Source organism: Chanodichthys erythropterus, chromosome 17 (genome assembly GCF_024489055.1).
Source record: "Chanodichthys erythropterus isolate Z2021 chromosome 17, ASM2448905v1, whole genome shotgun sequence".
NCBI classification, from domain to species: Eukaryota; Metazoa; Chordata; class Actinopteri; order Cypriniformes; family Xenocyprididae; genus Chanodichthys; species Chanodichthys erythropterus.
In genome coordinates, this window is record NC_090237.1 from 27,649,869 (window position 1) to 27,676,004 (window position 26,136).

General features: G+C 38.5%; 1 protein-coding gene across 4 annotated transcripts in view; it reads right to left on the reverse strand.

The window, feature by feature from the left end:
* Positions 1 to 24,755, reverse strand: part of nphs1 (NPHS1 adhesion molecule, nephrin) — a 119,153-nt gene extending 94,398 nt beyond the window's left edge. For 2 of the 4 annotated variants that reach the window (XM_067365600.1, XM_067365598.1), the window contains exons 1-3: positions 24,624 to 24,755; positions 20,384 to 20,571; positions 18,421 to 18,513 (exon numbers count right to left, since the gene is read on the reverse strand). In XM_067365600.1, the coding sequence (XP_067221701.1) occupies positions 18,421 to 18,484 (64 nt within the window). In that variant the 5' untranslated portion in view covers positions 18,485 to 18,513; positions 20,384 to 20,571; positions 24,624 to 24,755. Of the gene's footprint in view, positions 1 to 18,420; positions 18,514 to 20,298; positions 20,572 to 24,623 lie in introns of all 4 variants that reach the window. The other 2 variants (XM_067365599.1, XM_067365601.1) reach the window with 2 other exon arrangements.
* Between the last annotated feature and the right edge of the window lie 1,381 nt (positions 24,756 to 26,136).

A 26,136-nucleotide genomic window follows, 5' to 3' on the forward strand; every position in this document is an offset into this window, starting at 1 on the left:
GCAAGAACCAATGAGGTTCATTCTCATGTTACACAGCACATTTGAACTTCCACAAGAACCAATGAGGTTCATTCTTATGTTACACAGCACATTTGAACTTCAGCCAGAACCTATGAGGTTCATTCTCATGTTACGCAGCACATTTGAACTTCCGCAAGAACCAATGAGGTTCATTCTTATGTTACGCAGCACATTTGAACTTCCGCAAGAATCAGTGAGGTTCATTCTCATGTTACGCAGCACATTTGAACTTCCACAAGAACCAATGAGGTTCATTCTTATGTTACACAGCACATTTGAACTTCCGCAAGAACCAATGAGTTTCATTCATGTGTTACGCAGCACATTTGAACTTCCGCAAGAACCAATGAGGTTCATTCTCATGTTACGCAGCATATTTGAGCTTCCACAAGAACCAATGAGGTTCATTCTTATGTTACACAGCACATTTGAACTTGCACAAGAACCAATGAGGTTCATTCTTATGTAATGCAGCACATTTGAACTTCCGCAAGAACCAATGAGGTTCATTCTTATGTAATGCAGCACATATGAACTTCCGCAAGAACCAATGAGGTTCATTCTTATGTTACACAGCACATATGAACTTCCGCAAGAACCAATGAGAATCATTCTTATGTTACACAGCACATTTGAACTTCCGCAAGAACCAATGAGGTTCATTCTTGTGTTACGCAGTACATTTGAACTTCCGCAAGAACCAATGAGGTTCATTCTTGTGTTACGCAGCACATTTGAACTTCCGCAAGAACCAATGAGGTTCATTCTTGTGTTACGCAGCACATTTGAACTTCCGCAAGAACCAATGAGGTTCATTCTCATGTTACGCAGCACATTTGAACTTCCGCAAGAACCAATGAGGTTCATTCTCATGTTACGCAGCATATTTGAACTTCCGCAAGAACCAATGAGGTTCATTCTCATGTTACGCAGCACATTTGAACTTCCGCAAGAACCTATGAGGTTCATTCTCATGTTACGCAGTACATTTGAACTTCCGCAAGAACCAATGAGGTTCATTCTTGTGTTACGCAGCACATTTGAACTTCCGCAAGAACCAATGAGGTTCATTCTCATGTTACGCAGCACATTTGAACTTCCGCAAGAACCAATGAGGTTCATTCTCATGTTACGCAGCACATTTGAACTTCCGCAAGAACCAATGAGGTTCATTCTCATGTTACGCAGCACATTTGAACTTCAGCCAGAACCTATGAGGTTCATTCTTATGTTACGCAGCACATTTGAACTTCCGCAAGAACCAATGAGGTTCATTCTTGTGTTACGCAGCACATTTGAACTTTAGCCAGAACCTATGAGGTTCATTCTCATGTTACGCAGCATATTTGAGCTTCCACAAGAACCAATGAGGTTCATTCTTATGTTACACAGCACATTTGAACTTCCGCAAGAACCAATGAGTTTCATTCATGTGTTACGCAGCACATTTGAACTTCCGCAAGAACCAATGAGGTTCATTCTTGTGTTACGCAGCACATTTGAACTTCAGCCAGAACCTATGAGGTTCATTCTCATGTTACGCAGCATATTTGAGCTTCCACAAGAACCAATGAGGTTCATTCTTATGTTACACAGCACATTTGAACTTGCACAAGAACCAATGAGGTTCATTCTTATGTAATGCAGTACATTTGAACTTCCGCAAGAACCAATGAGGTTCATTCTTATGTAATGCAGCACATATGAACTTCCGCAAGAACCAATGAGGTTCATTCTTGTGTTACGCAGTACATTTGAACTTCCGCAAGAACCAATGAGGTTCATTCTTGTGTTACGCAGCACATTTGAACTTCCGCAAGAACCAATGAGGTTCATTCTCATGTTACGCAGCACATTTGAACTTCCGCAAGAACCAATGAGGTTCATTCTCATGTTACGCAGCACATTTGAACTTCCGCAAGAACCAATGAGGTTCATTCTCATGTTACGCAGCACATTTGAACTTCCGCAAGAACCAATGAGGTTCATTCTCATGTTACGCAGCACATTTGAACTTCAGCCAGAACCTATGAGGTTCATTCTTATGTTACGCAGCACATTTGAACTTCCGCAAGAACCAATGAGGTTCATTCTTGTGTTACGCAGCACATTTGAACTTCAGCCAGAACCTATGAGGTTCATTCTCATGTTACGCAGCATATTTGAGCTTCCACAAGAACCAATGAGGTTCATTCTTATGTTACACAGCACATTTGAACTTCCACAAGAACCAATGAGGTTCATTCTTATGTTACACAGCACATTTGAACTTCAGCCAGAACCTATGAGGTTCATTCTCATGTTACGCAGCACATTTGAACTTCCGCAAGAACCAATGAGGTTCATTCTTATGTTACGCAGCACATTTGAACTTCCGCAAGAACCAATGAGGTTCATTCTCATGTTACGCAGCACATTTGAACTTCCACAAGAACCAATGAGGTTCATTCTTATGTTACACAGCACATTTGAACTTCCGCAAGAACCAATGAGTTTCATTCATGTGTTACGCAGCACATTTGAACTTCCGCAAGAACCAATGAGGTTCATTCTTGTGTTACGCAGCACATTTGAACTTCAGCCAGAACCTATGAGGTTCATTCTCATGTTACGCAGCATATTTGAGCTTCCACAAGAACCAATGAGTTTCATTCTTGTGTTACGCAGCACATTTGAGCTTCCACAAGAACCAATGAGGTTCATTCTTATGTTACACATCACATTTGAACTTCCGCAAGAACCAATGAGGTTCATTCTTATGTTACACAGCACATTTGAACTTCCGCAAGAACCAATGAGGTTCATTCTTATGTTACGCAGCACATTTGAGCTTCCACAAGAACCAATGAGGTTCATTCTTATGTTACACAGCACATTTGAACTTCAGCCAGAACCTATGAGGTTCATTCTTATGTTACACATCACATTTGAACTTCCGCAAGAACCAATGAGGTTCATTCTTATGTTACACAGCACATTTGAACTTCCGCAAGAACCAATGAGGTTCATTCTTATGTTACGCAGCACATTTGAGCTTCCACAAGAACCAATGAGGTTCATTCTTATGTTACACAGCACATTTGAACTTCCGCAAGAACCAATGAGGTTCATTCTTATGTTACGCAGCACATTTGAGCTTCCACAAGAACCAATGAGGTTCATTCTTGTGTTACACAGCACATTTGAACTTCAGCCAGAACCTATGAGGTTCATTCTCATGTTACGCAGCACATTTGAGCTTCCGCAAGAACCAATGAGGTTCATTCTTATGTTACGCAGCACATTTGAGCTTCCGCAAGAACCAATGAGGTTCATTCTCATGTTACGCAGCACATTTGAACTTCCGCAAGAACCAATGAGGTTCATTCTTGTGTTACGCAGCACATTTGAACTTCCGCAAGAACCAATGAGGTTCATTCTCATGTTACGCAGCACATTTGAACTTCCGCAAGAACCAATGAGGTTCATTCTCATGTTACGCAGCACATTTGAACTTCCGCAAGAACCAATGAGGTTCATTCTCATGTTACGCAGCACATTTGAACTTCAGCCAGAACCTATGAGGTTCATTCTTATGTTACGCAGCACATTTGAACTTCCGCAAGAACCAATGAGGTTCATTCTTGTGTTACGCAGCACATTTGAACTTCAGCCAGAACCTATGAGGTTCATTCTCATGTTACGCAGCATATTTGAGCTTCCACAAGAACCAATGAGTATCATTCTTATGTTACACAGCACATTTGAACTTGCACAAGAACCAATGAGGTTCATTCTTATGTAATGCAGTACATTTGAACTTCCGCAAGAACCAATGAGGTTCATTCTTATGTAATGCAGCACATATGAACTTCCGCAAGAACCAATGAGGTTCATTCTTATGTTACACAGCACATATGAACTTCCGCAAGAACCAATGAGGTTCATTCTTATGTTACACAGCACATTTGAACTTCCGCAAGAACCAATGAGGTTCATTCTTGTGTTACGCAGTACATTTGAACTTCCGCAAGAACCAATGAGGTTCATTCTTGTGTTACGCAGCACATTTGAACTTCCGCAAGAACCAATGAGGTTCATTCTCATGTTACGCAGCACATTTGAACTTCCGCAAAAACCAATAAGGTTCATTCTCGTGTTACGCAGCACATTTGAACTTCCGCAAGGACCAATGAGGTTCATTCTCATGTTACGCAGCACATTTGAACTTCCGCAAGAACCAATGAGGTTCATTCTCATGTTACGCAGCACATTTGAACTTCCGCAAGAACCAATGAGGTTCATTCTCATGTTACGCAGCACATTTGAACTTCCGCAAGAACCAATGAGGTTCATTCTCATGTTACGCAGCACATTTGAACTTCAGCCAGAACCTATGAGGTTCATTCTTATGTTACGCAGCACATTTGAACTTCCGCAAGAACCAATGAGGTTCATTCTTGTGTTACGCAGCACATTTGAACTTCAGCCAGAACCTATGAGGTTCATTCTCATGTTACGCAGCATATTTGAGCTTCCACAAGAACCAATGAGGTTCATTCTTATGTTACACAGCACATTTGAACTTCCACAAGAACCAATGAGGTTCATTCTTATGTTACACAGCACATTTGAACTTCAGCCAGAACCTATGAGGTTCATTCTCATGTTACGCAGCACATTTGAACTTCCGCAAGAACCAATGAGGTTCATTCTTATGTTACGCAGCACATTTGAACTTCCGCAAGAACCAATGAGGTTCATTCTCATGTTACGCAGCACATTTGAACTTCCACAAGAACCAATGAGGTTCATTCTTATGTTACACAGCACATTTGAACTTCCGCAAGAACCAATGAGTTTCATTCATGTGTTTCGCAGCACATTTGAACTTCCGCAAGAACCAATGAGGTTCATTCTTGTGTTACGCAGCACATTTGAACTTCAGCCAGAACCTATGAGGTTCATTCTCATGTTACGCAGCATATTTGAGCTTCCACAAGAACCAATGAGGTTCATTCTTATGTTACACAGCACATTTGAACTTGCACAAGAACCAATGAGGTTCATTCTTATGTTACACAGCACATTTGAACTTAAGCCAGAACCAATGAGGTTCATTCTTATGTTACGCAGCACATTTGAGCTTCCACAAGAACCAATGAGGTTCATTCTTATGTTACACAGCACATTTGAGCTTCCACAAGAACCAATGAGTTTCATTCTTGTGTTACGCAGCACATTTGAGCTTCCACAAGAACCAATGAGGTTCATTCTTATGTTACACAGCACATTTGAACTTCCGCAAGAACCAATGAGGTTCATTCTTATGTTACACAGCACATTTGAGCTTCCGCAAGAACCTATGAGGTTCATTCTTATGTTACACAGCACATTTGAACTTCAGCCAGAACCTGTGAGGTTCATTCTTATGTTACACAGCACATTTGAACTTCAGCCAGAACCTATGAGGTTCATTCTCATGTTACGCAGCACATTTGAGCTTCCGCAAGAACCAATGAGGTTCATTCTTATGTTACGCAGCACATTTGAGCTTCCGCAAGAACCTATGAGGTTCATTCTTATTTGAAACGCAGCACATTTGAGCTTAAGCAAGAGGTTTGTTCTCACACATGAAGCAGGTTCAGTTGAGCTTGTGTTTATGTTCGCTGATCAATGTTAATGTGAATAAAAGCCTAAATTAAATCTGTTCATCACAAAAAGCAATGGAGTCTCTTCAGAAAATTTGGACGAAAGTCTAAACGAAAGTCTCTAAATGACATGAGGGTGAGTAACTAATTACAGAACTAGAACTAGAATATACATTGTTTTTGTTGCTCTTTTTGGAACTTGACAACTAACTATGAAAAGCTGTATGGCAAAAGAGACCTTCATTTTTGGGCATTCATGTTTTGTGGGCCCTAAGTTATGAAGGTGGCGTCAGACTTTTATCAGCCTCCTCTGATCTGATCGTGGCTTTAGTCAGCCTTCAAAGACCTCTTAGAGACTATGATTTCTTGGACACTCTTTAGTGTGTAAAAGCAAATGTAGCGCACACAAAAGGGTCAGTTAGGATGCATTTTCTTGAAAGGCCACTCCCGAGAGCACGGGCGAGACTTTTCAAACCCCGGCAACTCTTTTGAGCCAATGACAAATATCTAGTGCACTTGACTGCTCTCAGAAGCCCGAACGACAGAAGCTGCAACTTCACATCAAGGCTGCATCAGTCACCTCACGTCAAACTTGAAGGGCACGATTGGACACAAGCGACAAGCCGAAAAACACATTAGCATAATGTTTACATAAATGAATACGTAAACACAGTGGCAAGATAATCAGCATGGCACATTTAAATGCCGCAGCCAGTCGTACTCATGCGCTCCCTTCCCTTCAGCTGCCTGAGAAGCAGCGATAGGACAGGAAAGACATGTCAAACACGCACCCGGTCTGATTCCGACTCCTGATGCAGCACGCTGACGTCTTATTTGAACAAGATAATGACATGGGATTAGGCTGCAGCATAGAATCTGACTTTTAGTCTATATAGCGGCGAAGCTAAACTACAGCTCCAGAACAGAAAGTATCAACGCTAATGCGATGTACAACAATGCATTATTCTGCTCTTTTTGAAGTCTAAATAAACACCACTTTGAGATTTTAATCACACCCCATGTGCTTTCCATTCAAGGACTCAGAGGAAATGTTACAGAATGGAATTTTAAAGTCTGGATCAAAGAAAAAAAAATTTTTTTGCTTATATCTCCATCGGATTCAACAATGAATGACTACTTTAGATTGACAGTGAGTCATACATACAGACAAAAACACAGGTGGTTCAACACAACAATTAGAATGCATTTGGCCTTGACTGGTCTCAAAAATAAAGACTTGGAGACTTGCATCTATTGCCAGACATTATATTCAAACATAATTAAAGCACAAGCAGTGTCTCATATTTCACATACTGCAATCTCATGCAATCTCCTTCCCTATAAAGCTTGTTGCACATTACATAAAGTATAAAAAGGTTGCAATTACAAGCAAATAATTGGATTTTTAATTATATTTACAATGCAAACACAAACACGGACAGCTTTTATAAACAGTACCTCTGTGGTTTTTAATATTTTCAGCGTCAAGCAATTTGTCGTCTACACATACTACACGTGTAACTGCTGTGCTACACGACATAATCACAATATATACAATGAGATTCACAGTGGGCAGCCCACTGAAATAGAAACCAAAAATATCTTTATAATGACTGAAAGTATAATCACATATAATCTAATCTGATATTTATTTATTTATTTATTTATTTTTGCTATTATTGTATTTTACTGTATTCTATTTTATTTGTATTTTTTAAATTGTACAGCTTTGGTTCACTATTTCATGAGTTTTTTAGGCGAGAATATAGTTATTTAGATCTGAAATATGTGACTCATATTTAATTATAGCGCTTATTTTACAATTTGTTTAGACGTTTTATTTTAGATGAGATGTGAGCTCCAGGCCGTCAGTAGCCGTTCAGTGCTTGTGTACCCGCCGAGAACATCATCTCAGCCAGTGCATCAGGGATTTGACGCTGGCTCTTATATTGGTTAAACATGAGATATAATTAAATTCTTTCCACATTTTTTTTTTCTACTACATGGTACTATTACTATTTCACATTGTATTTTAGTAACACTTACTTTCTGCTTTTAGCATCAGTTGAACACCTTCCAGTGTTCATATAACAGTTATATAGTGCATTCATCTAACTGTATTTTTTTTATTTTTTTTTTTTATTTTTTTTATTTGTTTGCACTACATGGAACAATTGCTATTTTATTCTGCATCCTTGTTGGATATTAACTGTATTTCATTGGCTTTGTCTTCGGACTTTGGCTCAATGACAATAAATTGAATTAAATTGAATTGAAGCCTTTATTCCTCATGAAATTGCTATTAATGATGTGTTATTAATACCTGTCTTATAATACACAAGAAGCGCCTAAACACACAGGCACTATTCTACAAAAATGCAGACATACAGACTACCACAATGGCTCCTCTATAAAGGCAACAAGAAAGTTGCACAGACAGCAGATTATTTCCTTGGTGCCATGCAACAACATATGCTACCATCCAGTCCAAATTGAGCCTTGCCATTCAATAACCAATTTTAACTCCACTAAACTTGATTGTTGGAGCCTGATAATATCCAGGCAGCAAAGTTATTATATGAGCTAAAAGCTTACAGCAAGATGGTGAATAGAAGAGGGAGGAAGGCCTGGTATTCTGTGTCAAAAGCTTCTCAGACAGAGGAGGATGAAGGTAAGTCGGTGCTCCACGCTGTGTCACGTGGTGTTAGACTCACAAATTGTGTATATGGAGGCAGAAGGGGAAAATGCAACAAGCAATCATTACAGTAAATTGCCTGGCCATTCATATTATTCAGATGCAGTTTTGTCAAGCAGCGCAGAACCGGTGAGGGAGCATTTACCGCATATAGCTTTGAAAGTAGAAGATTTGAACATTTGCTCATGGCCAAATTGGCTAGATACACATTTAGAGTGACATGCAGGAACTTTTTGAGGACATTTTATACAGTATAAGAATTCCACCTCTTGTATGACACAAAATACTATATTATATACATATATATATATATATATATATATATGTGTGTGTGTGTGTGTATGTGTGTGTGTGTGTGTGTGTGTGTGTGTGTGTGTATACAGTGCCCTCCACGATTATTGGAACCCTTAGTAATTATGAGCAAAAGTAGCTGTGAAAATAAATCTGCATTGTTTATCCTTTTGATCTTTCATTCAAAAAATTCACAAAATTATAACCTTTCATTTAAGGAAAATAATTGAAAGTGGGGGAAACTTACATTATGAAATAAATGTTTTTCTCCAGAACACGTTGGCCACAATTATTGGCACCCTTTTATTCAAAACTTTTTGCAACCTCCTTTTGCCCAGATAACAGCTCTGAGTTTTCACCTATAATGCCTGATGAGTTTGGAGAACACCTGACAAGAGATAAGAGACCATTTCTTCATGCAGAAACTCTCAAGATCCTTCAAATTCCAGCTCCATGCTGGTGCTTCTTCTCTTCAGTTCACTCCACTCATTTCCTTTAGGGTTCAGGTCAGAGGACTGAGATGGCCATGGCAGAAGCTTCATTTTGTGCTCAGTGACACATTTTTGTGTTGGATTTGATGTTTGTTTTGGATCATTGTCCTGATGGAAGATCCAACCACAGCCCATTATTGGATTTCTAGCAGAAGCAGTCAGGTTTTGATTTTTTATCTGTTGGTATTTGATAGAATCCATGATACCATCTGAACAAGATGTCCAGGACCTCCAGCAGAAAAATAGGCACACAACATTAAAGATCCAGCAGTATATTTAACCGTGGACATGGGGTACTTTTTATCCATGTGTGCACCAAACCCATCTGGTGGGTTTGCTGCCAAAAAGCTCTTTTTTTAGTTTCATCTGACCACAGAAGCTGGTCCAGTTTGAAGTTCCAGTCTTGTCTGACAACTGAATATGCTGGAGATTGTTTCTGGATGAGAGCAGAGGATTTTTCTTGAAACCCTCCCAAACATCTTGTGGGGATGTAGTTGCTGTTTGATAATTCTTTTTAGGCTTTCTGAGACTCAAGACTCAACTAATCTCTGTAATTCTCCAGCTGTGATCCTTGGAGAGTCTTTGTCCACTCAAACGTTCCTCCTCACTTCACATTAGGACGATTTAGACACACGTCCTCTTCCAGGCAGATTTGTAACATCTTTAGTTAATTGGAACTTCTTAATTATTGCCCTGATAGTGGAAATAGGGATTTTCAAAGTTTTAGGGATTTTCTTACAACCACTTTCTATTTTGTGAAGCTCAACAATCTTTTGCTGCACATCAGAACTATATTCTTTGGTTTTACTAATTGTGATGAATGATTACGGGAATTTGGCCTTTGTGTTTCCTCATGTTTATATTCCTGTGGAACAGGAAGTCATGGCTGGACAATTTCATGCTCCTAGTCACCCTGGTGTGCTAAAAAAAAATGTAAATATGAATGGGAATAAACTTCAGAGATATTTTACTCATAAGAATTTCTAGGGGTGCCAATAATTGTGGCCAACATGTATTGGAGAAAATCATTTATTTCATAAAGTGAGTTTCCCCCCACTTTCAACTGTTTTCCTTCAATGAAAGGTTAGAATTTTGTGATTTTTTTGAATAAAAGATCAAAAGGATAAACAAAGCAGATTTATTTTCACATCCACCTTTGCTCATATTTACTAAGGGTGCCAATAATTGTGGAGGGCACTGTATATATTATATTATATTATATTATATTATATTATATTATATTATATTATATTATATTATATTATATTATATTATATTAGGCATGGCAGCCATTTCGACTGAGGGTTCTGGAGTGGACTCATAGGCTTGAGAGGGCTCTGGAGTGGACCGATGGGCTGGAGCAGGCTCTGGAGCGGATTCCCGGGCTGGAGCGGGCTCATTGGCTAAAGTGGGCTCTGAAGTAGAGTCTTGGACAGAAGCAGATTTGGTTAGAGTGGACTCTAGAGTGGACTTATAGGCTGGAGCGGGCTCTGGAGCAAACTCACGGAGGTATCTGGAGGTGCTGGAGGTATCCGAACCCTCCCATTCTTGCGGAGGTACAGGTAATTGGAAAAATTCCAAAAATGTAAAGTACTTACCCACTGCTGCAGAGGGTCATCCAAACAATGATTGAAGATGTCTTTGAGGACCGCATCAGGATGATTAAATCTCTCCGCCCTTAACCAAAATGTCTGCGTGAAACCCCGCACCTCCATACCTCTCTGACGAAAGGTGGTCAGATCTCGAGGACAGGTCTGACCTTCCCAGGTACTCGCAGATGGCCGGATTCCCCTGCTGCTGGATCTAAAAATGATCAAGGTTTTTGTCACGGTGCTCTGAGACTTGAAGGTAAGATCCAATTGCAGCTTTTATTTAGGGATATCCAAAGAGAAGTACAATGCCAGGCAAAAGTCAAAATCCATGAAAACAGTCCACAAGAACAAGAAACCAGAAATGAAACAGAATGCTCAGAAATGCATCTAACAACTACAAAACCACGATCAAACAGACTGAAACAAACCATGACTAAATAGGCAGAAACTAATTACACAAATCAAAACAGCTGTGCAATGAACAGAAGATAATGAACATAGATAATGAGTCCAGGACAAAGGGATCATAGGAAATTAAGTTCTATAAGTGTAACCATAGTAGTGATGTCCGGTTCACGAACGAATCATTCTTTTTAACCGGTTCTTTTCAGTGAACCGGTTGAACCAGTTCACCAAATCGGTCTGAATCGTTCCAAACAGTTCGCATCTCCAGTAAGCAAACATTAATCCACAAATTACTAAAGTTACTCACTTTTTGACGTGCCTGACACTACCACTCGGAGTTATTCAGTTACTCCAACAGTACAGTGACTTAACCTGTTGTAAAGAGAGAACTGATGATGATGAGCACGAGCAGCAGAGCAGCTGATATGAGTGCGCGTGTGCGGCGCACACGAACGAACATACACGGCCTGTCACCGTTCTCGTTCTCGAGTCAAGAACCGGTTGCAACGGTTTTCGGATCATCAGTACACAAACGAGAACCGCTTCTTTCGGACATATCCGATTTGAGAACCGGTGAGCTGATGATACTGCGCATGCGTTTAACTTTTCAAGTGAACGAAAAGCACGTTAGTCAAGTTTTGTTGAACATCGGACAGTGTGATAATATAAAACATACTGAAAATATAACATTTATTGTGCTTTTCCAAATACACCATAGTAGATTAATAGCATAAAATACTGTACATAATACCATACATAATAAACTACATGCCAACATGAACATAATATTTTGTACACAGATCAAATTAATGTTCAGATATAGTTCTACAAATTCATTTTTCTATATTAATATTATTTAAAAAGCAATATAGTAAAGTGTGCAGTTGTGCTTTCAAGTTATTTTTTTTTTTAAAGATTGAAAACAATTAGATTTATCAAACTAAACATTTATTTGTTTCATATGGACAGCTTTAATTTCTAAACAAGGTGATATAAAGATAAAAAATTACGTAATCAAACTACAGCGAGAGCAGATTCTTTTGAATCGCTCTCGCGGTTCTCTAAACTCAATCTCGTTCTCGGGTAGAATCGGTTGCAGCGGTTTTCGGATTATCAGTACACAACCGAAGAACCGCTTCTTTCGGACATGTCCGATTTGAGAACCGGTGAGCTAATGATACTGCGTATGCGTGATTCAGCGTGTGATCTAAAGCTACCGAACAGTAACATCACAGCACCGGTTAACTAGGACAACTGATGCTATGAGAGGCCTCGAATGAGGGGCCAATCTGGCGAAACGTAAGTTTATTTAATCATAATATAAGAGGATCATGGTTTCTGCGCTGATGAAGACTAATTTATTCACTTTATAACTGTAAAACTTTGTTTGCACATCACTGCCTGTATATGCGTTTGGATGCTTTAGATGCAAAACTAAATTGTAAGAAATACTTCAGATTATGTTTTAGTTGACTGATGTTATGATTACTAACTTTATATATTTGAATCACTTGTTTTTTCAACCCGACCCATGATAGACGACCCATTACGTCGGAGCGTAAAAGAACCGGTGAACCATTTTTTTCAACCGGTTTATTGAATCGAACTCTCCGAAAGAACCGGTTCGCGGAAAAGAACCGAACTTCCCATCACTAAACCGTAGTCCGGGGTGGAGTGCCCTCTGGTGGCTAACCAGGGGACTCCAACTGGTGATCATGAAAATGACAGAGAGTTTGGGCCCTATTTTAACAATCTAAATTCAAAGTGTAAAGCGCATGGCGCAGGTGCACTCAGGGCGTGTCCAAATCCACTTTTGCTATTTTAACGACAGAAAAACGGTCCGTGCGCCGGGGCGCATTTTTGAAATGGGCTTTCCCTATTCTCTTATTGAGTAATGGGCGTAATGTTCAATAAACCAATCAGAGTGTCATCTCCCATTCCCTTTAAGAGCGAGATGCGCTCGCGCCATGACGGATTGCTATTTACATGGCGGAATTTGTTGGTGGAAAAGCTGAACGCTTTCCAAGCGAAGAAACCGATCTGCTCGTGTGCAAAGTTAAAGTCAGTTAATATATATGTGTGTGTATTGGCACGATTGTTCAATTAATTAGCCAATTTCGTTCATCATTATAACTATTAATAGGCTGAATTGAAAACAGGTAGCCTAATTCTAATACACGCAATGACTATTCATCACTACATTTTTATATTTATGTAGCCTACACAATAATATTCTTTTACACTGTAATCCTTTTTGTTTTTAATATTTGGCATGTTTGTGTGATGCGCATCCCTGTGTGTAATAAGCAAAGTCAACGCGCACTGTGGACGCGCCAAGAGGCGCAGTTTCTACCAACGCGCTCTAACAAAAAAATATTGCGCCATTGACTTTAGACTTTAGTCCAGGTTTGAGTTGGTCTATGGCGCAGTCTGCGCCGGCAATGCACCTGAACACACCTCTTTTTTAGAACAGCACGCCCATGGGCGCACTAACTGGCACAAATGCATTTACTAATTTAAGGACGTGGCGCTGAACAGGAAAACGCAACTAGCAAACACACTTGTGCTGCGCCTTGCGTCACATTGCGCCAGGTGTATTATAGGGCCCTTTGTGTTTTAAAGCAAAACAGACACTGGAATGAATAATTCTCTCTGCCATCTCTGATTTAATCAGCATGGACTTTAAGATTATCTAATTGAATGATGTAAATTACGTTATGACGCAATTTCACATGCTTCCGTAATTTGTTTGTGTTAAATATGCGTTAAAGTATTTTTATGCGTTAAGGATTTTGAATTAACCACATGCGTTAACACGTTAACATTGACAGCCCTAATATATATATTAGGGCTGTCAATGTTAATGCGTTAACGCATGTGATTAATTCCCCATTCTCGAATCTGACTGACTGAGAGGTCTTTTGCCATGCGATATTCTACCAGTATAACCATGGGAACCATATCACCATTTGAATCAGTCTGCTTTCAGCATTCTCCCTGCGAGTGACATGGCGGACGAGCAAACCCACCATATTTTTATAGATACTACTGTTATTTTGTAATGGGATAATTTAATTGTAAGAGTTTTTTTTTTAGGTGAGAATTTGGTTGTTTAGACCTGAAATATGTGACTCATATTTAATTATAGCGCCTATTTTAAAATTTGTATAGACATTTTTGGAGATGTGAGCTCCAGGCCGTCAGCAGCCGTTCAGTGCTCGTGTACCTGCCAAGAACAGCTTCATCTCATCCAGTGTTTTTGGGATTTGCCGCTGCATGGCTCTTATATTGGTTAAACGTGATATAATTCATTTTGGATACATAAAACGGGCAGTCTCTGGTATTATCTATTATTTCTTCCTGAAATCGAATTGGGCTGTTAAATTTAATAATTTAATATTAAGGCTATATTTAACTTGCCTCCTGCAGAGCACGGCTTTTGTACAATTCTGTTTATTTCCTATTGTCATTTTTAATGGCTATTGTCAATTTAAATATTGTTGTTCAATAAATATTTTATATAAATAATATGTTGTTTGGTATTGGGAAAGGGACCATTAGTGCGTAATATGGATTGAGTGAAAATTACATTAATACGACTTTAGAAGGCGAAAAACTTTACGAGTGAATGAATCAGTGGCAAGAGACTTTAAATTGAAAGGGACTTTTGTAAACAACGGACATTGTTTAGCGCTGTTATGGAAAATTAACCGTAAAAAGAACAAATACAAAGATTACTTTCCTCAGCGGACATTCAAACAATTTTTTCATAATATGGATATAATATTATGGTCATCGACCTGAAGAATGAATGTTATATCAGACACAGGTAATGCTCGCTCAAGCAATTTTTTTATTTTTTTTTTATTTTTTATTTTTGTTATTTACTATGAATTGCATGTTTATTCTTATGTGTATTTATGTGTTATGTGTTATATGGTGATGTTCTGTTCCACAACGTGGAAAATAAAGTTTCAATGGAGGTACTCAACAATCCTTAATTACTAGTTCTAAACTGACGTTTTAGAATTAGTAATGGAGCCTTGGTCAAACTGTCAACTCGAGATGTCAACATCTCTATTTTCGAGAGCCGTGAATGCTGGATCCATCCTTGTGCCTCAACTTCTCCACAGGCCTCTTCCATCATTTGAAGGCTTACTTGGTTGTAGGGGTTGCAATCATATACTTTTCATCTCCAAGAGAAGAATATGCTGGAAGGAACACCATCCTGAAATGTGGGCGATGCTCAAACCACTTCTGCACCCGCGCTTAATGGAGAAATTGGATGTTGATATTGTCCCACACAACTACACAATTTTTCAAAATTTGCTCCTGATCATCCTGTGGAAAGTGGATTTCATTGAAGACGTTTAAAAAATTTAGGAGCCTTTCTGTGTTGTGCGGACCCAAGACAGTGGATACCAGTGGATTGCATCACTTGTTGTTCAGGTACATTGACGGTTGTTCAATGTTTATATTGTGCTTAAATCTTTGTCCAGCTTCTCTCAAGGAAAGACCATCATTTATGACATGGCCAATTAGGTTGGCTCTAATTCAATTTGAAGCCCATCTGTACTCTATCCTTCTACCTCTCCTCCCTCCTCTTACACCTTTCTTTCCCCTTTCCCTCCTCTGTCCATGTCTTCTCATATTTTATTCTCTTGCTCTTTAATACCATTGCCCTCCACTCTACCATCTCTTCTACCTCTACTCCTCCATCTTCTCTTCCTATATCCTCAGCCTTCTTCTTGCTCCATCTACTCTTCCTAAACCATATATTCCTTTCCCCTCATCTCTTTCTACCTCTTCCACTGTTACTCTATCCTCTCCAGAAACCTCTCACTCTTACATGTCTTCCTTTTCCCATTCTTCTTCTCTTTTTTTGTCATTTTTCTTTCCCTTTTTATAGAATTTGTAATTTAAATAGCTGTGTAAACAATTAGGATTTTTGCATTTCCTGTATTGTGTATTACTAACTCAGCAGATATTTATTTGGTGCAAATTGAGAACATTCCAAGTGAAACTGAGAATTTAACAAATAACCATTGGAAAAATAGTGCACAAATGGCTGTGATTGTTTGTAATACCAATAAAAAGAGCTACAATTGTTTTTGTCTGATATATTAACATTTTGGTTGGCTGTATGAACTACTTTTGAGAATTTTATGCAGTATTTTTGAGAAAATGATGCATGTGATTTATAATTTGCATGAAATGAAGGAACTATTCTCTCTCTCTCTTTTTTTTTCACGTCTTGTCAAGTTGTTGTACAGCAACAGTGGTGTCAAATTTACCCGAACAGAAATGAAAGGTAACAAAAAAATGGCTTCAATTTAAAATTAATCAAGATAATTTCCAGGTGTGACTATGAAAAGAACTGAGAAATAAACCTGTTTAGGACAATTACAAAGTGTTCAGATCACTGTTTTAACTGTTTTGAGAACAGTGACCTGAGTTTGGAGAAATGTGTCAAATCGATTGAGAAAAATTGTAAGATACATACGAGATCTTTACACTGATTTTTAAAATTGGATTAAATGATTGTTTTTTTTTTGTTTTTTTTGGGGGGGGTTTTATATAGATTTTTTTGGTGAAAAGTGAAACCTCAGCAACAATAATAATAATAATAATAATAATAATACCCCATTTATTTTTATTTTATTTTTTTGTACCCTTACACAAATACACTTATGCTTTGATTATATTTATTCTGTTCACATGGTAACTTTGGCAGATGATTGTACTGGAACATGTTGTTAATGACAAAGCTATGGACATGGTAAAAATAATAATAATAATAATAATAATAATTATTATTATTGAAAATTAAGGTTTAGACATGAAAGGTTTAGACATGAAAACATACAGTAGCATACAATCCTCAACAGTGGTGACAATAATTATTCATACTGCAGTGCATGATGGGAGTTTTGTCCTATGGTGATACCCAGCATGCATTGCAGCGTGAAATTTTTTTTTAAAATTTATTTATTTTTTTTATCACCATTGATGAGATTCATATGCTGATTCTTGATGTCTGTGTGTCTAAACAATATAGTAGAAATTATTAATTTTAAAATTATTCTAGATATCTGTTTGCTGCAACACTTTCTTCTCATGCTGCAGTTTCACAGGGTTGGTAATGCAAAACCAAATTGTATAAATGACAAAACATACAATTAGTTGCTTTGGATGCAATCAGGCCATCTCACAACGACTATTTCATCATATAAAACAGCTAATATCTGCTCACTGTAACGCACTGACCTCACTGCTTTACAACAACATATGCATATGAAAAATCTAATATACAAAGTCAAGGGTCAAGAGCCCAACTTAAGGAAACACTGATCTCCATAATGGTGGTATATTTTTTTTATTTTATTTTTTTTCTTGACAAAAAAAAAAAAAAAAAAAAACTACTGTAGACTGCTGTAGATGTGTGAAAATAAAGTCAATCTGGTTAGTAATAATTGAAGCTGGTAATGCTGTTTGTGGAGTTCACAATCAGATCTTGAGAGATTTAATGTCTTTTATCTTCAGTTGATTTCAAGTTGATTTCAGCTGTGGCTGAATTTAGTTTTAGTTATTGCATTTCTCTTTTTTTCAGTGATTCTGCTTGTTAACAGCAGGTGTTCATCACTAATACTCAATCATCACTTAATTGTAGGCAACGTGGATCAACTTGTCAGATGGCCATTCGAGATTTTTGCTTTCGCGTACGGTGGCTCTGAATTGTCAAAACGTCTCTCAAAATGCGTGCCACGAATGTGAAAAACGCAGAAAATCGAACCTGATCCGAATATTTTTTTGACGGACGAAAGTTTCGGAGGCAGTGTGCAAACGTGATTGACATAATGTGAGGTCGAATTTATTTTTTAACGTGCAAAAATTTCGCATGCAAATTTGCTTAAAAATGATTTAGTGTTATTTTAACACTATTTAGAGAGGGACCATGTGTACTCTGACCAGAGTTGATTTAACTCTGGGGATTTTCCTGTGTGGGGATGATTAGGAAGCCATGACTGACAGAGGCCAATGGGCGAATTTGGCCAGGATGCCAGGGTCACACCCCTACTCTTTTCGAAGGACATTCTGAGATTTTTAACGACCACAGAGAGTCAGGACTTCGGTTTAACGTCTCATCCGAAGATACCAGTACACATGGTGATTTGTATAATGACTTGCGGGTTTCATTATACAGTTTAGAATAAATACCTTTGTATGATCATGTAAATACATCCATATAATGAACACAAAATAGCTGTATTTGACCTTTCTGTTTCACACTGTACCTTTGAAATCCACAAGAAGAAAAACCCAGGCACTTGAGAGTACGAGTGAAAATAAGAAATCCATCACCTCCGATCACACACCAACAAAAAAATCTGTAAAAATAAGACAGATAGGTACATATGTAAACACACACACACACACACACACATACACACAGTTACCACACTTAAGAAGGTCTAGGAAATTACAATGGCTCCTCTTGATTTTTTTCTCTCTTTTTTTTTTTTACCTTCACAGTCCATTGAAGCACCCCCTTTGAATAAGTTCAAGTTTTCAGAGAGAACCTTAGGAACACTTCAAAGTGAAGCCCAGGGAGTGTTTCTATACTGCATGGAAAGAGCTCTCTCGGGTTCACGGCCATTACGCCACGCTTTAGCCTCCTCCAGTACTCCCTATCTCTCTCTCAAAGCCAATAGCGCTTGCATTTCAAGTCAGGTTGCAATCTCTTTAAATTACCAACCACACTGGAACAAATAATAGTGATTTACTTAATTAAAAACTAAACATTTCCCCATCTAAATAAACAAAAGAAATTGAAAGCGCTGGCTCCTTGAGGCATCTCCTTCGGTCCATTAGTTGCAGTCCAATGGGCTTTGATAGGAATTAACTCACACTCAATTATCCTCTGTGCCCGCAAACAGTCCCAGACGCCAAAATGTGAATGTGCCGACTGCAATCTCCCTCCTCACAACCATGAATGGATGGAGGGCTTTCAGTCGGAGTGTACACACGCTGTATTTAGACGTTCTTTAATCATATCCCTTCATTTTCTCTGTCTTCTTTCGTCACATGCACCTATAGAGACGTTTTTAGCCTTTCATCAGTACTGGGGCACAAGCTCCCGTGCAGCGACCCTGTAAAAAGACTACTCTTATTTTGTATGGGGCACTTTCTACTTTGGGACTTTGGGAAAGCATTTTTTGCATATACTTGAGTACTATGAATGGGTACTTTTTTTTTTTTCTTTTTGTAGGATTGCATTGTGTCATCTCAAGCTATTTCTTGAATATATTTATGCCTTCAGAAGTAACTGTTACTTTTGTAGTTTAATGCAATGCTCAAGGTTGTAGAACTACAAGGTGCTTCAATGCAGAAATGTTTATGAATATACAAATACTATACAAAATCATGAAAACAGCTTGATATTTCAAAGCATCTCCTTCCAACAAACAAAAAATAGTGAAAAAAAGAGCAGACTTTAACTTGTTCTTGAAGATTTTACTTCTTGAAAGAATGATTATGATATTATAAAAGCTTTATGGAATATTTCATTACTTTAATTCACATTTTTAAATACTTTTATACAAATGGTGCACTGTTATAATACACTATTTTTTTTTTTTTTGAAAGAAAGAAAGAAATTAATACTTTTATTATAGAGAGAAACCCTTACACTTTTTTTTTATTATTATTATTATATAGATTGAATGAATGAAGACAAAACATGTACAAGAACATATATGTAAGTCTATATGATGGACATGTCTGTGAAATGACCCAAAAGTTACTATGGGCTACAGGTTAGTAAAATCACACCTTTCCCGCTACATTCCTTCACAGTGTATTGAGTAACCTTTGACCTCTTAAGCTAAACATCAAGTTTAACTAGAGTATTTGCTAGCTAATGAAATCCCAGATATCAAATTCATAGGACAAGAATTAAGATTTATTCCATTATTCATGATTTCAAATAGCTACTCGTTCACTAATAACACAGAAAACTATGCGAGTATGATTATTATTACTTTACTTGGGCTCACACCCCTATAAAAAGAGTCGTAATGGACATGGATGTGCTCTGATTTTTGCTAACATTTTAATAATCTTAGTCTAATGTTCCCCAAGTGTGTCGTGAACTAATCAAAAGAGAAACTCACAGTTTTGTGTTCCGACTTCACTGCTGTGCTAGTCACTGCTCGTTTGGAAAATTAACTTCTCTCTTCTTTTCTTTTTGACACAAACCTTATTTTTGTGCGTCTGAGGAAGGTGTCGGAGCTCAGTCAGGGAGATGTGATAAAGGTTTGGAGTTATAACTGGAGTCTAGAGCTCTTCTGAATGACTCAGCGGTTGCTGTCCAGGTCTTTAATGAGATGTTCTTCAGGCCTGTCTAACCTCCCTTCTCTGTCTCCAAAGAAAAACAAGTGCCTTAACTGCAGGGAAACATAAACATAAGGAAAAGGAAAATAATTAATTAATTAATTTTTTGTTGTTGTTGCCGTCTCCACATCTTGTCAAGTTGTGGTACAGCAGCAGTGGTGTCAAATTTACCTGAACAGACAAGGAAAGTTAAAAAAAATTGGGTTTAATTTAAAATTAATCAAGATAATTTCCAGGTGTGAAAAGAACTATGAAAAGAACAGAGAAATATAATGGACTAAAATTAATGGAAAATTAGAAAAGGTTTGGCATAGAAACGGAAACAGTTGTACACACACACACACACACACACACACACACAGATCAGGCATAACATTATGACCACCTTCCTAATATTGTGTTTGTTCAACACCTCACAGATGCTCAATTGTATTGAGATCTGGGGAATTTGGAGGCCAAGTCAATATCTCAAACTCTTTCTTGTGCTCCTCAAACCATTCCTGAACCATTTTTGCTTTGTGCAGGGCGCATTATCCTGCTGAAAGAGGCCACAGCCACCAGGGAATACCGTTTCCATGAAAGGGTGTACATGGTCTGCAACAGTGCTTAGGTAGGTGGTACGTGTCAAAGTAACATCCACATGGATGGCAGGACTCAAGGTTTCCCAGCAGAACATTGCCCAAAGCATCACACTGCCTCCGCCGGCTTGCCTTCTTCCCATAGTGCATCCTGGTGCCATGTGTTCCCCAGTTAAGTGACGCACACACAACCGGCCATCCATGTGATGTAAAAGAAAATGTGATTCATCAGACCAGGCCACCTTCTTCTATTGCTCCGTGGTCCAGTTCTGATGCTCACGTGCCCACTGTTTTTGCTTTTGGCGGTGGACAGGGGTCAGCATGGACACCCTGACTGCTCTGCAGCTATGCAGCCTCATACACAACAAACTGCGATGCACTGTGTATTCTGACACCTTTCTATCAGAACCAGCATTAACTTCTTGAGCAATTTGAGCTACAGGAGCTCATCTGTTGGATCGAACCACACAGGCCAGCCTTCGCTCCCCACGTGCATCAGTGAGCCTTGGCTGCCCATGACCCGGTCGCCTGTTCACCACTGTTCCTTCCTTGGACCACTTTTGATAGATACTGACCACTGCAGTCCAGGAACATCCCACAAGAGCTGCAGTTTTGGAGATGCTCTGACCCATCGTCTAGCCATCACAATTTGGCTCTTGTAAAACTCACTCAAATCCTTACGCTTGCCCATTTTTCCTGCTTCTAACACATCAACTTTGAAGACAAAATGTTCACTTGGTGCCCAATATATCCCACCCACTAACAGGTGCCGTGATGAAGAGATAATCAGTGTTATTTACTTCACCTGTCAGTGCTCATAATATTATGCCTGATCAGTGTATTTATATATGAAGGCTACTGCCGAAACCTGCACATAAATACAGTTAATAGGATATGAGAGCTGCTGCAAGGAAAGAAGGTAAAGCCTCCAAGGAAATCTAGGCAGGTGGTGCTGGGGAAGGTGGTGGGCTAGGAAAATTCCCATGGAGTGCTGCACTGACTTGTACCGAGCCCCACACATGATATGCAGGTCAAAAAAAAAAAAAAAAAAAATGTATATTGTTGCCATGAAGTGCTGTCAATAGATTAAAAAAATAACTAATTAATCGCCCAATTTTTTTCCAGTAAAAAACGTTGGCGTTTTTAATATTTTTATATTGTAATATATTTTATAAATGTAAATTAATTAATAATAATACTAAATGATGTTTTTGTGAGAATATAAAGGTGTGCACAGGTTCCTGTGATGGTTAGGTTTAGGGTTAGGGGTAGGGTAGGGGGATAGAAATTACGGTTTGTACAGTATAAAATGCATTGCGGCCTATGGAAAGTCCCCACAATTCACAAAAACAAACGTGTGTGTGTGTGTGTGTGTGTGTGTGTGTGTGTGTGTGTGTGTGTGTGTGTGTGTGTGTGTGTGTGTGTGTGTGTGTGTGTGTGTGTGTGTAATAATTGGCATGTCAATACGATTCCTGCACGCTGTCATGGATGTCACTGTGCTCAGTGACAAGTGATGCTTGTGTTGTAATTTGTTTACATCTCATATATGTCCTTGTCAGTATCCTTGTGTCTTCACAAGAGTGAAAGTTGAAAGATATGTTATTTGATTCCCTCTAGATACAAACCCGGTAGGGTTTCTGGCTGGGCTGGAGAGGCATCACAGACAGTGACCCTTGCAGGTACATTTTAATGTTTTTTTTTTTTTTTTTTTTTTTCTTTTCTCTCTCCCCTTATTACATCATCAAACAAACCAAGCCTGGACCTATTTGATGCAAAAACAGCATGAAATTTCCCAATGTGCAGAAAATGAGATCGGCTCTCTGCTCTCCAACTGGGACATGCAGATGTTTTCGCAAATTTATATATCATAACCAGCATCTCCTAAGTTGGCAGAGCTCAGTTATACCTATAGATGTATACATACACACTACCATTCAAAAGTTTGGGGTCAGTAGAATTTTTGAAAGAAGTTTCTTATACTCACTCAGGATGCATGAATTTGATCAATAATAGTGAAAAAAACTAATAAGTAATATTGTAAAATAATTGTTTTCTATTTAAATATATTTTAAAATGTAATTTATTCCTGTGATAATTTTTTACCATTACTCCAACTTTTACCAAGCCATTACTCCAGTCTTCAGTGTCATTAATCCCTCAGAAATCATTTTAAAATGCTGATTTGCTGCTCAAGAAACATTTATGATTATTATCAGTGCTGAAAGAAGGGTTAGTTCACCCAAAAATTTAAATTATGTCATTAATTACTCACCCTCATGTCGTTTCACTCCTGTACGACCTTCGTTCATCTTCGGAACACAAATTAAGGTATTTTTTGATGAAATCCGAGAGCTTTATGATCCCCCAAAGCAATGCAATTACCAATTTCCACATGAGGGTAATTAATAGCGTTGCAGTCTATATTTTCATCAAAAATATCTTAAAGTCCCTCTATAGTCAATAATTTTATCCCTTAAAAGTCATCTTTAATACATATTTAAATATTTTTTCCTGTTTTTTCTTCATGCCTTAAAACAGTTTGAATGTAACTCTAAACCCTGCTTCATTTAGTACACGTGGATCAATGAATATGTAAATTAGCCCCGCCTCCACTTGCTCGCGCCAGCTCAGAAATCCACTTGGTCAATTTACTGAACTAAACACAGCACAATGGTATCGCTCTTTACAATGTCGGAAACATGACAGTAATTAATATGATTAGCCTTCTGCTTAACTATGTTATCAAACAGCTCATAATGTGTTGCTAATGTTACACAAACCATGTTCAAGTTTGCCATGTCAGAGTCAGACAGCTGCCTTCTAACAGTCAGTATCCTTACAAACGCTTTGAACAACCCAGTCAGTGGAGAAAGGCATATAGTTCATTATAACATCATAATACACCCGCCATGTTGCTAAATTGAGACTATTTTTCATATCAACAGAAAAATACACCAGGATAACTTGGCTTCTCTCGAGACTCCCTTGCTAGTTCGCTGTTGATGTCTTTACTGTGGAATTATGAAATTATGAAAACATCTGTTAAATTTCAACATCTGCTGAAAATTGCATCTTGAAATCTTGGTGACAAATATGAACACTGCAAAGAACACAATACTACTCAGACAGGGAATCTTCAACAGATTCCAGGATTACGCTGGTAAAAGGGAAGAATTTTAAGGCCACTAATGGATTTCAACCACTTTTAGCTTCCTGAGGCAGCAGCACTGTTAAAATGCTCTTTGTTTTGACTCTTTGTCATACCGTTTTAACTTAGTATCGCAGCTTCCACACAGAAATACTTTCGTCTCTCCCTCATGCATCCCCTTGACACAGAAGTCAACTTAAAACTGACAAGGGAGAGAGAGAGTGAGACAACGGCCTTCTTTTAAGCCTCTGTCTCCTCACTCATACTTGTCTTCTTAAAGCCAAAGGAGAGATGGGAAAAAGAGGAAACGTATAAAAAATAAGAGCGAAGGTGTCTTTGAGCATGATAAATCACTTGCATGTGAGAGAACGCAGCTTACCTGTTGAGCTTCACCGCTCGCCTTTGTCTCGCCTCATCTGGAGGTTCTTCTCTGAAGACGTTCACCAACTCTGGTGAAGAAATGCCGGTGGGGCTCCCCTACACACATTCCCCTCATTCTGATGGTTTCTTAACAACCTGACAGCACTGGAGGAGTGATACGAGGGAGGATGAGTGAACAGAAATGAGATGAGATGACGAGCAAACTGCTGACTGTAAAAACGCAGAGGAACACTTGCAACGTGGCACTGCATCTCACGGCCACCCTCTGTCCTTTCACCTCGTCATATTCAGCAATTGGCGAGCATTTAATAAGCTTTAATGGAGCTACAGAAGGGTGCTTCCACAGGACACGGCCTTACTAATGGACTACATCTAGAACAACACTGCCATTTTTTCTTTTCTTATTCAAGTCTTGTTCTTTCAGTCTGTTTGTATGTTGAGGGACCCTGGTACCCTTGTCGACACTGAATGCAGCAGTCTCCACAGCGACCAGTTTTGTAACATTTATGCTCATGCATAATAAATACTGCATAGTCTATTCACTTTATTTTATATACTGAACACTCCTTAGGGGCCTCCTTGGTTCTCTCGCCACACACAGCAACAGATTTTACACAGAATTCATTTTCCACAACTGAATATTTGATTGTCTGCTGAAAATCGTTGTTTTCTCTCTTTTTTTATTATTATTATATGCCACATAATGGAAAGCCGAGACATGGTTTGACTCTCTGGTGACACCACCAAGAAAAATCATTTAGAATTTTGAGTGATTCTAGACAATGGATAAAGATTTTTCTTCTTTAGGAAAATCTATACTTATAAACACAGGACAAAGGTCTATAGCCATGGCTAGTCTTATCTTCCTCTGCAGAATTTAGCCTTTGTGGGCATTCTAGGATTCTTTCTTTTTTTTTTTTTTTTCTACACAATGGATAATTGCATATGTATGCATTATCATGGTTATATATATATAATGTTCATGAAGCATGCAGATGGTTGCTCTGAGCACAACAAATATCTGATGAAGTGAGTCATATTGTTTTTATCCACTTTTAACTTTAATATTTGGTATGTCCACCTTTTGCAGCAATTACAGTAGCACATCTCTCTGGCATAGTGTCAATATATTTCCTGAAAACTTCAACACTAATGTCATCCCCTGCCTTCTGCAACTCAAAGCCAAAGGCTTTCCTTTGAATGTACAATAGATCTGTCCAGTTTATTTTCCAACTCCCCCAAATTTTCTCGATCGGGTTGAGGTCCAGACTTTGAAGGAGCCAGTCCATCATTTTCAGTGTTCCAGCAGATTCCCGGAATAGTTTGAAGAATGTTTAGGGTCATTGTCCTCTTGGAAAATAAATCCAGGCCAATAAGACGACTTCCAGTACTCCATGCCTCAACACAATGTTGTGCTATAATTTCTTATCCATGATGCCATCAATTTTCACTAAGTCACCTGTTCCTGAGTCTTACTTCTCCCAGTTTCTGACGCACAGTTCTTGAAGACA